The following is a 15,945-nucleotide window of genomic DNA, read 5'->3' on the forward strand; positions in this document are numbered from 1 at the left end:
TGTGGGTTGAATGCTTTAACACAGAATAAAACAATTAAAAGTCCCATTATGGTAGTGACTGCCCATTACTGCTTATCACTTATTAACCAGAATTTATTCACATGACTTTAATAAAATATTTGTTTTATTTGATGAATCTCATCTCATCTCATCTCTATAGAGCTGCTGCTTATGCTGTCTGACAAAATCACTATTTTAGTAGTTCTTCAAAGTAAAAAAAAAAGGCATACTTTTATGACTGCTGAATACCAACTATCAAACACTTAGATCATGTATTTTCAGGTAGTGATACCATGCAAAGCAACTGCTTTCTATCCCTCTCGCGCGTTCTCTCTTCTCTGTCTGCTCCACACAGACTTGACAGTAAATGGGCGCGCAATGGATTATGATCATTGTAGTTAGTTTAGCACAGAAAACGTGGTAATTATGTAGAATATTGGCCTGTTGGAAACTACAACTCCCTACTACATCGCAAAGTTCGGGTTGATCTGATTTATCTCTACAGCAACTGAGCATCAGGCTCACAGAAAAAAAACGTACGAAATGGAATTCAAATAATTTAATAATAATAATAATAATAATAACCAATGTAGGTCAATTAGTTATTTAAAAACCAAAAAATTACCGACATTTCGGTTAATCATTCAGCACTAATAATGAAAAAATGTGACTGCAGAATTTATTACCCAGCATTGAATCAATGATGCTGTCGGTCTGATCAAGGCGTCAGTCTGCTAGTTAAGTAACGTTACTGGATAGGTGACAAACTATGTTTCGCTGAGCAGGCTATTGTTATTTAATGTATACAGAAAAAATAAATAACTGCAATAAATGAATAGATACATTTTATGCTGGGGTTAGCCACCCAGCTATTGCTGTGCATGACAAAACAAGAAGTGACGCACTGTATTTCCTCCACAATTCGTGGTATGTAAACAGATAGAACAATGAGCCAGATGTTTCACCGGATGTATAAATCTGATGCATCCAGTTGGCTTTTCCACCCACCACCAAATATGGTGATGAGAAGAAGCCCATTGACTGGCAGTGGGAGAAGATGGAGGACAAATATGGAAAACACGTTACCGAATGACAATTGAAAATATTTTGGTTTCTACCTAGACAGTTTTAAAACAAATTCAGACGGAACTGGAAAGGAGAAGAACCATCTAAACGGAACATGTCCATATTTAGTTCATTGAGTATTAAATAAATATATTTTTAAAGCAAAACAAATCATAAATGCAACAAAACAAGGAATAATGCAACATTTCTGTATCTCATGAAAGCGAAAAGTATCAGAGAGCTATAGTTTTAAAGCTTTAAAGCTGATCTTGTTTTTTTTTAAAGGAGAAGATGGAGGGAGATGGATTTTGGCCTACATTCTGCTAATTTCCTCATCTATGAAACATTTGATCTCAATACAGTTTTCTGTTCCTAAAACTAGAATCTGTTATGAACAGTGGACTAAGTTTAGTAGACTTTACCCTTTGCCAATGTTTAAAAAAAATTGCTTCTTTAGAAGGAGTGCAAGGGCAAATTGAGTTATTGCACACGCCCACTTCACAGAGGTCGCTAACCGAAATATGCAAATACATGCTAGAACGCGCCAATAGGATCACGCTAGCTAGTGCCTGGCGTGGTCTATCTTGGGTTAGTTATAAGAAATCTTTGGTATGGGCGTGTGGCTGGCTGGCTAGGTTGCTACTTGCTAGTTAGCCAATCAACTTCCGTCCTGAGCGCAGCAGACGTCAACCATGACCATAGACTCCCATATGGACACCCATATTACACGTTAACACTGATTAAATATTTGAAGTCAGGTAAGGAAAGCACGACAAAAAATGTTTTTCGAGCTAGTAGGTTAGCTAAAATGTTAGCTAGAAGTGGTTAGAGTAAGCTAGTTAAATGTGTGGTAGCTAGCTAGCTAACGTTAGCTTATCACAGGACTGCCAGCTGTAAATAATGAATGTAGCTAACGTAATGCATATCAGGGGTGTAAATTATCCATTAAGCCGATTCTGTTGCAAAACGTTTCGTCTGTTGCAAAACGTTTTGCAACAGAAACAGTTTACTCCAAACGGAAAATGTTTTGGAACGAAAACGAGAGTTTCTATTGGATAAGTTCAGGTAGGTCCCTCTCCGTTTCGTTCAGGTTGCTTCCGTTTGGATCTTAAACGGTGAACGTTTTCAAGACATAATGAATACACCCCAGTCCATACATGGCAGCTGTTGTCGCCTAATGTCATTATGGCCATTGAAAAGGATACAATTCCGGCATTTTAAGCAGCTATACTTTCTACTTATATTGTAAATTACTGTGGATTGTACTTTAATGCATATCCACTGACTCTGACACATTTAAAACCCATGTGAGCTAACGTTGCAGCTATACCTCCGGAAATTCAGAATAGCCAAAGTGTTTACATTGTGTGTCAGTCAAGTAGTGTATGTTCATTTGGTGCAACATTCATTACATTTTTGTAGGCTAATTGGCTAAACTAGCAACATTAGACCTGCTGCAAAAGAATAGCTTCAACATGCCTCAAAGCCTCAGTATGGTAGTATTGCCTAAATGAAGTCAGCTACATAATAAGTAGGCCTATGCCTTTAGTTAGCCCAAAGCCTGTATCAAAAATGAAAATCTCTGTTTAGCCTAACATTGCACCATAAGGACAATTATGTGACCTTACCCCTCTTTGACACACTAATATGTTTGGTTTCAATAGCAGGTGTGAGCCTGCTTCTTCACTGGTATCAGAAGTGTGATAATTGTTAAAGATAAACTCCAGATTTTGATGATAACGTTACTTAATTGCTGCCCAATGCCCCAGGCTTGCAATGACCCCTCTAGGGGGTGACCCCTTGATTTGCATACTCCTCAACCAGAATAAATACTTACTCAGTCCACTGCAAAGGTGCAGGCTATACACCCCCTTGCCACCACTGCTGAAAAAAATCATAGGGGAAACGCAATGTCTAGTCTTGCTAAATGTATGATTTATTGTGAAACTGAGTCCTTTGCACAAATTCTTCCCAAAAAATGTTTTACAAATACAGGTGCTATTCTAGCCTTGAGGTATGATGGTTCAGGTGCTGTTATCAGCTTATTCTTTCTAAACAGAGGTCTTAGAATCAATCATTTTCGAGTGGTGTTTGACTGGACTGCGTTGCTGCTTCTGTCTAGTTTGTCACCATTGTTTGATATTAGCCTGGCTAATTAATGTTCTTAAGGCTGTTTTGGGACAGTGCTGTTATCACTGTCTATCCTATCACACAGGATGTGTGATAATTTGCTCTGTGTCACTCAAAAATTAATCATATGCCCCTATGCATGTTCCTTCAAGTCTAGTATGCATTGAAGCTGTTTTTTCATGTATTGACATTGATCAGACATCTCTGAAACTAATGCTGGTTGATTGTTGAAAAATCACAGGCATCATGCCTATCCAGTTTATGTGTATTGCTTAGATGCTGCTGCTGATTGTTGTTTGAAACTTGGAAGTACAGAATGTGACTTGTGTGTGGGTCTTTCCATAAACTAGGGTACCAGTGAGGATTTCCTACACTGGACAACTTGTTACTGCTGTTGATAAGTCATTTATAATCATCTGATTTTTTTTCTTCTCATGTCATCACATTAAGAACATAGCTATATTCAGTAAAATTCACGAGTTGATTTAAAACCTATGTTTAACCCTTTCTCTTGGTTGGTGTCTTGACGGATTTGTTCAAAATCGTGTGACATAAAACAATAATTTTCTGTCCTAGCATTTATGACCGTGTAAGTTGTCGTTATAGCATATGTGAAGCATTAATCAGTTAAACTAGACATTGAACTTGAACCCTGTAAGAATCCTGGATCTAGCGGTGGGACAGTTTTTTGTATAGAGATCTCAGAAATGCAGTGTAACTACATTTCGTGTCTCCTCATGTGATGGGGTGAAAACACTTTTCACGTGCACACAAATCCCCCAAAATGGATGTGATTGCATAACCGGAAGCTTCTAACCAAAATAGTCACCTTACCTCGATACTGTCATTAACGTGGTTCTTCAATAATTAAATTCAATAATTACATTTGGTGTCGAGCTGTTTAGTAATACCATGATATTTTAACACATAATTATCCGATCCAGGAAGGAATTTTCTGAATGACAGTCAAGTGACGAACAGCTGTTGTGATAGCGCATGCGACGCAACAACAGCCCAAGAGCTGGAAAAAAGGTGTTCACGAGGAATGTACAGAATATTTTCGTGTCTCATTCGTTATGCCGGTGCAGACAGTTGTGTTTTGATCTAATTTCCCTACCGAATTGATGATGATCATATGTTGTTCTCTGCTTGATTTAAAGCAGGGTCTCGTTAGATTTAACAGAGAATCAAGGTAATGAGTTGATGTTTTTGTGCCTCGCATTGGACACAGCCTACTGTGCGCAATTGTGTATGATAGACTATTGCGCAACACCCAACGTGATTCTTATTAATTATTCTGGATATAATGACACATTACATAGCCTAGTGGGCTTCTTCACAATATGATCTGGTAATGAAATAACATGACAAATACATTTTGGTTTCCATGTTACACCTGCAATTTTAAACAATACAAGGGGCTTGAAGTAGCCTACTTGAATTTAGAGCTCAGAAATTCAAGAAGCCTAGCCTACTGGAATATGCCAACCTTGAAAATCAGACATTTCCTCAATTGGTGAAAAGTCCTTGTAATTATTGTAGCCAAATTATAAATTCTCCAGTGCCCTTAGAATGTTATATTAGGCCCTATATGTACAATTATATAACATTGAGTCCTTGAAATGTACAATTAAGTGCTTGAAAAAGTCCATGAAAGTCCTTGAATTTGACTTCCCAATGTCTGTATGAACCCTGCTTAAAGGATGTATAGTCCTAGGCCTATGTTGTAAAGGTGGAGTTATGGGCCAATTTGTATATATTCCTCTAAGTACACATGTGGAACTGCATAAAAATCGTATTTATTTTAGTTTCAAACAATTTTTTCCCAATGTCACACATTGGCCCCATTATTTATAGAAAGACCCTTGTATAGAACATGACTCAGAAGTGTACTAGCGTCTCCTGAGTGGCGCAGTGGTCTAAGGCACTGCATCGCAGTGCTAGCTGTGCCACTAGAGATCCTGGTTCGAATCCAGGCTCTGTCGCAGCCGGCCGCGACCGGGAGACTCATGGGCGGCGCACAATTGGCCCAGCGTCGTCCAGGGTAGGGGAGGGAATGGCCGGCAGGGATGTAGCTCAGTTGATAGAGCATGGCGTTTGCAACGCCAGGGTTGTGGGTTCGATTTCCACGGGGGGCCAGTATGAAAAAAAAATAAAAAAAATTATTCACTAACTGTAAGTCGCTCTGGATAAGAGATAAAATGTAAAAATTTTAAAATGTACTAGAGCTGAACGGAAGGGTATAGGATATACCCTAGGCCTAGATGGTCCAAAGGTCATGGCTCTGAATCACAATCCACAAGATCGATTAAAATGCCACCGTTAGGATATCACCTAATCGTAAAGCTGAAACTTGATCGTGATGGGCCTAATGTCATGGTTGACGCGTTACCCTTGTGACGATGAGCGATGAGTGACGATGAGTATCCCCTTTGTGACTCATTATTGAGCTTGCAGAGGCTATTTTGAGCCCAGTGCGGTATTGCATGTCTGTCTGTCTCTTGTAGAGGACATGTTGTGTAATGTACTCTTCTCTTCTAAATAGTCCTGAGCTGGCCTGTCTTGTCTGTCACATGGACAACAGCACATGATTGAACAGAGCAGCAGACTTCATTATTGGAGTCAAATCAAAGTTTATTTGTCACGTACACAGATTTGCAGATGTTATCGCAGGTGCAGCGAAATGCTTGTGTTTCTAGCTCAGACAGTGCAGTAATAATACCTACAATACAAAACAATACTCACATAATCAAAAAAGTAAAAATAAATCAATTAAGAAATATCAGAACGAGCAATGTCAGAGTCCGGAATATATACACTGCTCAAAAAAATTAAGGGAACACTAAAACAACACATCCTAGATCTGAATGAATGAAATAATCTTATTAAATACTTTTTTCTTTACATAGTTGAATGTGCTGACAACAAAATCACACACAAATTATCAATGGAAATCAAATGTATCAACCCATAGAGGTCTGGATTTGGAGTCACCCTCAAAATTAAAGTGGAAAACTACACTACAGGCTGATCCAACTTTGATGTAATGTCCTTAAAACAAGTCAAAATGAGGCTCAGTAGTGTGTGTGGCCTCCACGTGCCTGTATGACCTCCCTACAACGCCTGGGCATGCTCCTGATGAGGTGGCGGATGGTCTCCTGAGGGATCTCCTCCCAGACCTGGACTAAAGCATCCGCCAACTCCTGGACAGTCTGTGGTGCAACGTGGCGTTGGTGGATGGAGCGAGACATGATGTCCCAGATGTGCTCAATTGGATTCAGGTCTGGGGAACGGGCAGGCCAGTCCATAGCATCAATGCCTTCCTCTTGCAGGAACTGCTGACACACTCCAGCCACATGAGGGCTGGAGTGTCTTGCATTAGGAGGAACCTAGGGCCAACCGCACCAGCATATGGTCTCACAAGGGGTCTGAGGATCTCATCTCGGTACCTAATGGCAGTCAGGCTACCTCTGGCGAGCACATGGAGGGCTGTGCGGCCCCCCCAAAGAAATGCCACCCCACACCATGACTGACCCACCGCCAAACCGGTCATGCTGGAGGATGTTGCAGGCAGCAGAACGTTCTCCACGGCGTCTCCAGACTCTGTCACGTCTGTCACATGTGCTCAGTGTGAACCTGCTTTCATCTGTGAAGAGCACAGGGCGCCAGTGGCGAATTTGCCAATCTTGGTGTTCTCTGGCAAATGCCAAACGTCCTGCACGGTGTTGGGCTGTAAGCACAACCCCCACCTGTGGACGCCGGGCCCTCATACCACCCTCATGGAGTCTGTTTCTGACCGTTTGAGCAGACACATGCACATAGAATGATTACTTTTATACTATCCCAGGTATTCCTTAAAGAGGTAGGGTTTCAAGTGTCTCCGGAAGGTGGTCAGTGACTCCGCTGTCCTGGCGTCGTGAGGGAGCTTGTTCCACCATTGGGGTGCCAGAGCAGCGAACAGTTTTGACTGGGCTGAGCGGGAACTGTGCTTCCGCAGAGGTAGGGGGACAAGCAGGCCAGAGGTGGAAGAACACAATGTCCTCGTTTGGGTGTAGGGACTGATCAGAGCCTGAAGGTAAGGAGGTGCCGTTCCCTTCACAGCTCCATAGGCAAGCACCATGGTCTTGTAGCAGATGCGAGCTTCAACTGGAAGCCAGTGGAGTGTGCGGAGGAGCGGGGTGACGTGAGAGAACTTGGGAAGGTTGAACACCAGACGGGCTGCAGCATTCTGGATGAGTTGTAGGGGTTTAATGGCACAGGCAGGGAGCCCAGCCAACAGCGAGTTGCAGTAATCCAGACGGGAGATGACAAGTGCCTGGATTAGGACCTGTGCCGCTTCCTGTGGAATGCATTTCAATTAACAGGTGTGCCTTGTTAAAAGTGAATTTGTGGAATTTCTTTCCTTAATGTGTTTGAGCCAATCAGTTGTGTTGTGACAAGGTAGGGAGGGGGGTATACAGAAGATAACCCTATTTGGTAAAATACCAAGTCCATATTATGGCAAGAACAGCTCAAATAAGCAAAGAGAAATGACAGTCATTCATTACTTGAAGACATTAAACTCAGTCAATACAGAAAATGTCAAGAACTTTGAAAGTTTCTTCAAGTGCAGTCGCAAAAACCATCAAGCGCTATGATGAAACTAGCTCTCATGAGGACCGCCACAGGAATGGAAGACCAAGAGTTACCTCTGCTGCAGAGGATAAGTTCATTAGAGTTACCAGCCTCAGGAATTGCAGCCCAAATAAATGCTTCACAGAGTTCAAGTAACAGACACATCTCAACATCAACTGTTCAGAGGGGACTGTGTGAATCAGGCCTTCATGGTCGAATTGCTGCAAAGAAACCACTACTAAAGGACACCAATAAGAAGAAGAGACTTGCTTGGGCCAAGAAACACGAGCAATGGACATTAGACCGGTGGAAATGTGTCCTTTGGTCTGGAGTCCAAACTGGAGATTTTTGGTTTCAACCGCCGTGTATTTGTGAGACGCCGTGTGGGTGAACGGATGATCTCCGCATGTCTATTTCCCACCGTAAAGCATGGAGGAGGAGGTGTTATTGTGTGGGGGTGCTTTGCTGGTGACACTGTCTGTAATTTATTTAGAATTCAAGGCACACTTAACCAGCATGGCTACCACAGCATTCTGCAGCGATACGCCATCCCATCTGGTTTGGACTTAGTGGGACTATCATTTGTTTTTCAACAGGACAACGACTCAACACACCTCCAGGCTGTGTAAGGGCAATTTTACCAAGTAGGAGAGTGATGGAGTGCTGCATCAGATGACCTGGCCTCCACAATCCCCCAACCTCAACCAAATTGAGATGGTTTGGGATGAGTCAGACCGCAGAGTGAAGGAAAAGCAGCCAACAAGTGCTCAACATATGTGGGAACTCCTTCAAGACTGTTGGAAAAGCATTCCAGGTGAAGCTGGTTGAGAGAATGCCAAGATTGTGCAAAGCTGTCATCAAGGCAAATGGTGGCTATTTGAAGAATCTCAAATATAAAATATATTTTGATTTGTTTAACACTTTTTTGATTACTACATGATTCCATATGTGTTATTTCATAGTTTTGATATATTCACTATTATTCTACAATGTAGAAAATAGTAAAAATAAAGAAAAACCCTTGAATGAGTAGGTGTTCTAAAACTTTTGACCGGTAGTGTTTGTGTGTGTGTGTATGTATGTATGTGTGTGTATATATATATATATATATATATATATATATATATATATATATATATATATATATATATATATATATATATATATATATAATGTGTGTGTGTGTATGCACTACCGTTCAAAAGTTTGGGGTCACTTTCCTTGTTTTCGAAAGAAAAGCAAATTTTTTGTCCATTAAAATAGCATCAAATTGATCAGAAATACAGTGTAGACATTGTTAATCTTGTAAATGGCTATTGTAGCTGGAAACGGCTGATTTTTAATGGAATATCTACATAGGCGTACAGAGGCCAATTATCAGCAACCATCCGTCCTGTGTTCCAATGGCACGTTGTGTTTGCTAATCCAAGTTTATCATTTTAAAAGTCTAATTGATCATTAGAAAACCCTTTTGCAATTATGTTAGCACAGCTGAAAACTGTTGTGCTGATTTAAAGAAGCAATAAAACTGGCCTTCTTGAGACTAGTTGAGTATCTGGAGCAAGGGCAGTTGTGGGTTCGATTACAGGATCAAAATGGCCAGAAACAAATAACTTTCTTCTGAAACTCGTCAGTCTATTCTTTTTCTGAGAAATGAAGGCTATTCCATGTGAGAAATTGCCAAGAAACGGAAGATCTCGTACAACGCTGTGTACTACTCCCTTCACAGAACAGCGCAAACTGGCTCTAACCAGAATAGAAAGAGGAGTGGAAGGCCCCGGTACACAACTGAGCAAGAGGACAAATACATTAGTGTCTAGTTTGAGAAACAGGCACCTCACAGGTCCTCAACTGGCAGCTTCATTAAATAGTACCCGCAAAACACCAGTCTCAACGTCAACAGTGAAGAGGCGACTCCACCTTGGTCAAGACCAAAGAGCTCTCCAAGGATTTCAGGGACAAGATTGTAGACCTACACAAGGCTGGAATGGGCTACAAGACCATCGCCAAGCAGCTTGGTGAGAAGGTGACAACTGGAAGAAACACAAAATAACTGTAAATCTCCCTCGGCCTGGGGCTCCATGCAAGATCTCACCTTGTGGAGTTGCAATGATCATGAGAACGGTGAGGAATCAGCCCAGAAGTACACGGGAGGATCTTGTCAATGATCTCAAGGCAGCTGGAACCATAGTCACCAAGAAAACAATTGGTAACACACTACGCCGTGAAGGACTGAAATCCTGCAGCACCCGCAAGGTCCCCCTGCTCAAGAAAGCACATATACAGGCCCGTCTGAAGTTTGCCAATGAACATCTGAATGATTCAGAGGAGAACTGGGTGAAAGTGTTGTGGTCAGATGATACCAAAATCGAGCTCTTTGGCATCAACTCAACTCGCCGTGTTTGGAGGAGGAGGAATGGTGCCTATGACCCCAAGAACACCATCCCCACCGTCAAACATGGAGGTGGAAACATTATGCTTTAGGGGTGTTTTTCTGCTAAGGGGACAGGACAACTTCACCGCATCAAAGGGACGATGGACGGGGCCATGTACCGTCAAATCTTGGGTGAGAACCTCCTTCCCTCAGCCAGGGCATTGAAAAGGTTTTGTGGATGGGTATTCCAGCATGACAATGAACCAAAACACACGGCCAAGGCAACAAAGGAGTGGCTCAAGAAGAAGCACATTAAGGTCCTGGAGTGGCCTAGCCAGTCTCCAGACCTTAATCCCATAGAAAATCTGTGGAGGGAGCTGAAGGTTCGAGTTGCCAAACGTCAGCCTCGAAACCTTAATGATCAAATTCTTATGTCATGCAATAAAATGCAAATTAATTACTTAAAAATCATACAATGTGATTTTCTGGATTTTTGTTTTAGATTCCGTCTCTCACAGTTGAAGTGTACCTATGATAAAACATTACAGACCTCTACATGCTTTGTAAGTAGGAAAACCTGCAAAATCGGCAGTGTATCAAATACTTGTTCTCCCACTGTATATATGTGTATTGCAATGTCCATACTGTGAGACGCCTAAAACAGCGCTACAGGGAGACAGGACGGACAGCTGATCGTCCTCGCAGTGGCAGACCACGTGTAACAACACCTGCACATGATCGGTACATCCAAACATCACACCTGCAGGACAGGTACAGGATGGCAACAACAACTGCCCGAGTTACACCAGGAACGCACAATCCCTCCATCAGTGCTCAGACTGTCCGCAATAGGCTGAGAGAGGCTGGACTGAGGGCTTGTAGGCCTGTTGTAAGGCAGGTCCTCACCAGACATCACCGGCAACAACGTCTCCTATGGGCACAAACCCACCGTCGCTGGACCAGACAGGACTGGCAAAAAGTGTTCTTCACTGATGAGTCGTGGTTTTGTCTCACCAGGGGTGACGGTCGGATTCGCGTTTATCGTCGAAGGAATGAGCGTTACACCGAGGCCTGTACTCTGGAGCTGGATCGATTTGGAGGTCGAGGGTCCGTCATGGTCTGGTGCGATGTACACAGCATCATCGGACTGCGCTTGTTGTCATTGCAGGCAATCGCAATGCTGTGCGTTACAGGGAAGACATCCTCCTCCCTCATGTGGTACCCTTCCTGCAGGCTCATGCTGACATGACCCTCCAGCATGACAATGCCACCAGCCGTACTGCTCGTTCTGTGCGTGATTTCCTGCAAGACAGGAATGTCAGTGTTCTGCCATGGCCAGAGCCCGGATCTCAATCCCATTGAGCACATCTGGGACTTGTTGGATCGGAGGGTGAGGGCTAGGGCCATTCCCCCCAGAAATGTCTGGGAACTTGCAGGTGCCTTGGTGGAAGAGTGGGGTAACATCTCACAACAAGAACTGGCAAATCTGGTGCAGTCCATGAGGAGGAGATGCACTGTAGTACTTAATGCAGCTGGTGGCCACACCAGATACTGACTGTTACTTTTGATTTTGACCCCCCCCCCCCCCCCTTTGTTCAGGGACACATTATTCAATTTCTGTTAGTCACATGTCTTTGGAACTTGTTCAGTTTATGTCTCAGTTGTTGAATCTTGTTATGTTCATACAAATATTTACACATGTTAAGTTTGCTGAAAATAAACGCAGTTGACAGTGAGAGGACGTTTCTTTTTTTGCTGAGTTGGTGTGTGTGTGTGTGTGTGTGTGTGTATATGTGTATAAATATATTTATGTGTATATATGTGTATATGTATGTACATACATACGTACAAACAGTGCCTTCAGAAAGTATTCATACCCCTTGACTTATTCCACATTTTATTGTTACAGCCTGAATTAAAAATGGATTTTAAAAAATTTGAATCTCACCCATCTACACACAATACCCCATAATGACAAAGTGAAACAGGTTTTTAGAAATGTTTGCAAATGTATTCCAAATGAAATATATATATCTCATTTACATAAGTATTCACACCCCTGAGTCAATACTTTGTAGAAGCACCTTTGGCAGCTATTAAAGCTATGAGTCTTTCTGGGTAAGTCTCTAAGAGCTTTCCACACCTGGATTGTGCAACATTTGCCCATTATTCTTTAAAGAATTCTTCAAGCTCTGTCAAATGATACCCTATTGATGTCACTTGTTAAATCCACTTCAATTATTGTAGATTAAGGGGAGGGGAACGGTTAAATAAGGATTTTAAAGCATTGAGACAATTGAGACATGGATTGTGGATATGTGCCATTCAGAGGGTGACTGGGCAAGACAAATGCCTTTGAACAGAGTATGGTAGTAGGTGGCAGGTGCACCGGTTTGAGTGTGTCAAGAACTGCAACGCTGCTGGGTTTTTCACACTCAGTAGTTTCCCGTGTGTATCAAGAATGGTCCACCACCCAAAGGACATCAAGCCAACTTGACACAACTGCAGGAAGCATTGGAGTTAACATGGGCCAGCATCCCTGTGGAACACTTTCAACACCTTGTAGAGTTGAGGCTGTTCTGAGGGAAAAAGTATATATCACTCTTTTTTTTTCTGCGTGAAAAACGCAGAATTCTGCGTTAACGAGACCCCTGGGGTGTGTGTGTGTGAAGGGACCAGTACCGGGTGGTAGCCGGCTAGTAACAGTGACTAAGGTTCAGGGCAGGTCACTGGGCGGAGGCCGGCTAGTGGTGACTATTTAACAGTCTGATGGCCTGGAGATAGAAGCTGTTTATCAGTCCCTCGGTCCCAGCTATGAAGCACCTTTACTGTCTCCTCCTTCTGGATGGTAGCGGGGTGAACAGGTTGGTGCTCAGGTGGCTGGGTTCCTTGATTATCTTCTTTGATGCGTTGGACTGACCGCACCACCCTCTGGAGAGCCCTGCGGTTGCGGACGGTGCAATTGCTGTACCAGACAGTGATACAGCCAGACAGGATGCTCTCAATGTTGCATCTGTAGAAGTTTGTGAGGGTCTTAGGCGCCAAGCCAAATTTCTTCAGCCTCCTGAAGTTGAAGAGGTGCTGTTGCGCCTTCTTCACCACACTGTCTGTGTGAAGGGACCATTTCAGGTCGTCAGTGATGTGCACGCTGAGGAACTTGAAGCTTTTGACCCTCAATCTCAATCTGCTCTGTGGCACACCACCCCCTGTTCCTCCTTTTCATTGGCTAGTTGGCAGTAGGAATGTCAGCTGCATATTCAGTAGCTTGTTCATGAGCCAGTGACTGTTAGTAGAATGGCTGGCTGCAAAATGCACTGTCCTGTCCAGTCCATGCCCTCCACAGCTGTGCCCATTACTGTATTACTGTCCATGTGCTGTTCAAGGCAGTGAGAACACACACACACACATTATCCCCATTCCTCTTCCACTTCCCTTGCTATACCTCAACACACACGCACACACACAAACACACTTAGGTCTACTCACAGTCCATGATTGAAAATTGGAACCATGGCAGGTGCTCATTCTTCAAGTCCACATCCATCCTTCCCCTTTTCTAACACAGACAAGCACAGCCCCTCTCCAAACACACTGACCCTCCCTTCCCCCTCCCTTCCCCCTGCTCTTGCTGCCCCTCCCCCTCCTCTCGGTTCTTCGGTCATTTGTTCACTGGCAGCAGAAAGAGAGAGAGAGGTGTCCCTTGGGTATGGAAAGGAAGGCTGTGCAGCGCAGTGTGTAAAATGCGCACACAGACATAGTGTGTTGATGAGGGAGAAAACGCGTTCCCGTGTGTGTCACCGGTGTTCGACAGTAACAACGGATTTAGCAGCTGAAGAGAATCGCTTCCGCCTGTGTGTGAGAGTGGATGTGTACGTGTGCATGCATGCACGCCGACCTGAATGGGCTGCCTGGGCAGCCAATTTCCCCACTGCCCTCCTCCTCTGATAATCCCTGCTGACACTGCACACAAAGGACTAAACGCTGGCCGCATCCTCCAGAAAGACCCTCTTCACTCTGCTTCTCTGCCTGTCTCCAGTTCTGATTCCCCACACCCCAGCTGGCTACAGGGAGGATGCTGCTGCCGTAACGCTGCATGCCTGCTGCTACATCACCTCTTGTTACTGGGCTGCTGCCGCCTCCTCCACCGCTGGTCCATTCTGCTGGTTCATTCCCCCTCCACCACAGCACAGCGCTCTAGCCCCAGGATCCTCCCCCCTCTCAATCCCTCTCACTGGAGGTGTTCCTAGGCTGCTGGTGGAACCGCTGCATGGTCTCTCTCTCCTCACCATCTTGCGCAGATCTGAGGAGGCTGTCGCCGCTGCCTCCTCTCTTCCTCCCCCGTTCTTTTGTCTCTCGCTGACTGTGCCGCAGGCGTCTATTCCAACAGGTAAACCTGCGAACCGAGCCACAAATTTGTAGCCGTGACGCAATATTTCACTAAATTGGCTCTAGTTTCAGGGCAAAATGAGAATGATATTTGGAAATTCTGACAGGAAGGTTATTCCTTATCACATTTCTGGTAATACAGTGGCAATGCATGTATTGCTTTTAATGTTGCTATAGCTATTTAATTGTTTGGTTCACTAAAATTAGGGGAGTGTCTTTTGGAAACATGGCCGTATCCTGGAAACGTTTGTGTATTTTTTTTACTCTAAAATGGAGCATGGTGACCATCTTATTTGATTTTTTAAATGTATTGATAAATAGGACAGGACTGTTTATTTTGCAGTAGGGCACAATGAAAGGTGGACCAGTGAAATATTTGTGTTTGCGAAAAGACAGCAGCAATATAACCAATACTACAATGGCTACACGACTACATGTGTGCCATATGTCGTCTGAAACTGTAGTAAATCCAGCAGATAGGCCAGGCAGGAAGGCACTACCTCCTACAATCGTTGTGGTACAGGCTAGTGATGACACCTTTGGAGATGTGCCAGAATATTTTATAATATATTATATTAATAATAATAATATTTTATTGTTTGAGATTGAGGTGCTGAAACTGGGAAGTCTGTTTCGAAATTTAGAGTTAGACTAATTTCTCACGTGAAAGGTACGCTATTTGATCATACATATGCCCAGCTATGAGAATAATTTTACATATGTAATTTAAATCCCTCAAGATTTGGGTTGATCTATCATCAGTAGGCCTACTTCTGTAACTTATCAGTGATATGAATGGAGTTAGTGATACAGGACTACCATGGGGCTATTGCTACAACCCTTCAACAGACTTTCTTTACCTTGTTTTTTGTCACAGATAGTGAGTCCAGCATGTTCCGTTCCAAAAACAAAGAGCAAACTTCACCCCAAAGCAAACAGGACAGAAACAGCTTGAACAGGTTTATTCCTCTGATAGCGGGATGACTGGTCCATAGTGCTAAGACAGTCACATTGACAAGGCAGTGACACAGCACAAAGCTTCTCATGGTGTCCTGGAATACAGCTCTTCAAGATGTTCAGGAGTGGGCTGAAGATCATGGGGAGTGAGTTCACTTCTCTCTTTTTACCAACTAGTGGATAAACCAACTCAATGTTGCATTATTTGGAGCAATGATATAATACAGAAATATAATACTCAGTAGGATTGATTACTGTTCAAGCTTCTGTTCAGATTTTGTGTTTAGTATTGTGAAGTGGTTTGTGATAATGGTTCAGAAGCTCTGTGATGTGAAAATTGCTTCTTTCTCAGCACAGCGTGTCCAGTGAGAGTACATTGAGTTTTTGCCACATTCTGGCTATTCTCAACATGACTTAGG

At 43.2% G+C, this 15,945-nt stretch overlaps 1 protein-coding gene across 3 annotated transcripts in view; it reads left to right on the forward strand.

The window, feature by feature from the left end:
* Positions 1 to 1,733: 1,733 nt before the first annotated feature.
* Positions 1,734 to 15,945, forward strand: part of LOC311150298 (E3 ubiquitin-protein ligase MIB2-like) — an 85,001-nt gene continuing 70,789 nt past the window's right edge. For 2 of the 3 annotated variants that reach the window (XM_084187689.1, XM_084187690.1), the window contains exon 1: positions 15,548 to 15,672. In XM_084187689.1, coding sequence (XP_084043815.1) covers positions 15,642 to 15,672 — 31 coding nt within the window. In that variant the 5' untranslated portion in view covers positions 15,548 to 15,641. Of the gene's footprint in view, positions 1,824 to 15,547; positions 15,673 to 15,945 lie in introns of those variants that run through there. The other variant, XM_084187691.1, reaches the window with a different exon arrangement.

This window comes from Coregonus lavaretus (assembly GCF_964263955.1).
Source record: "Coregonus lavaretus genome assembly, chromosome: 22".
Taxonomy (NCBI): Eukaryota; Metazoa; Chordata; class Actinopteri; order Salmoniformes; family Salmonidae; genus Coregonus; species Coregonus lavaretus.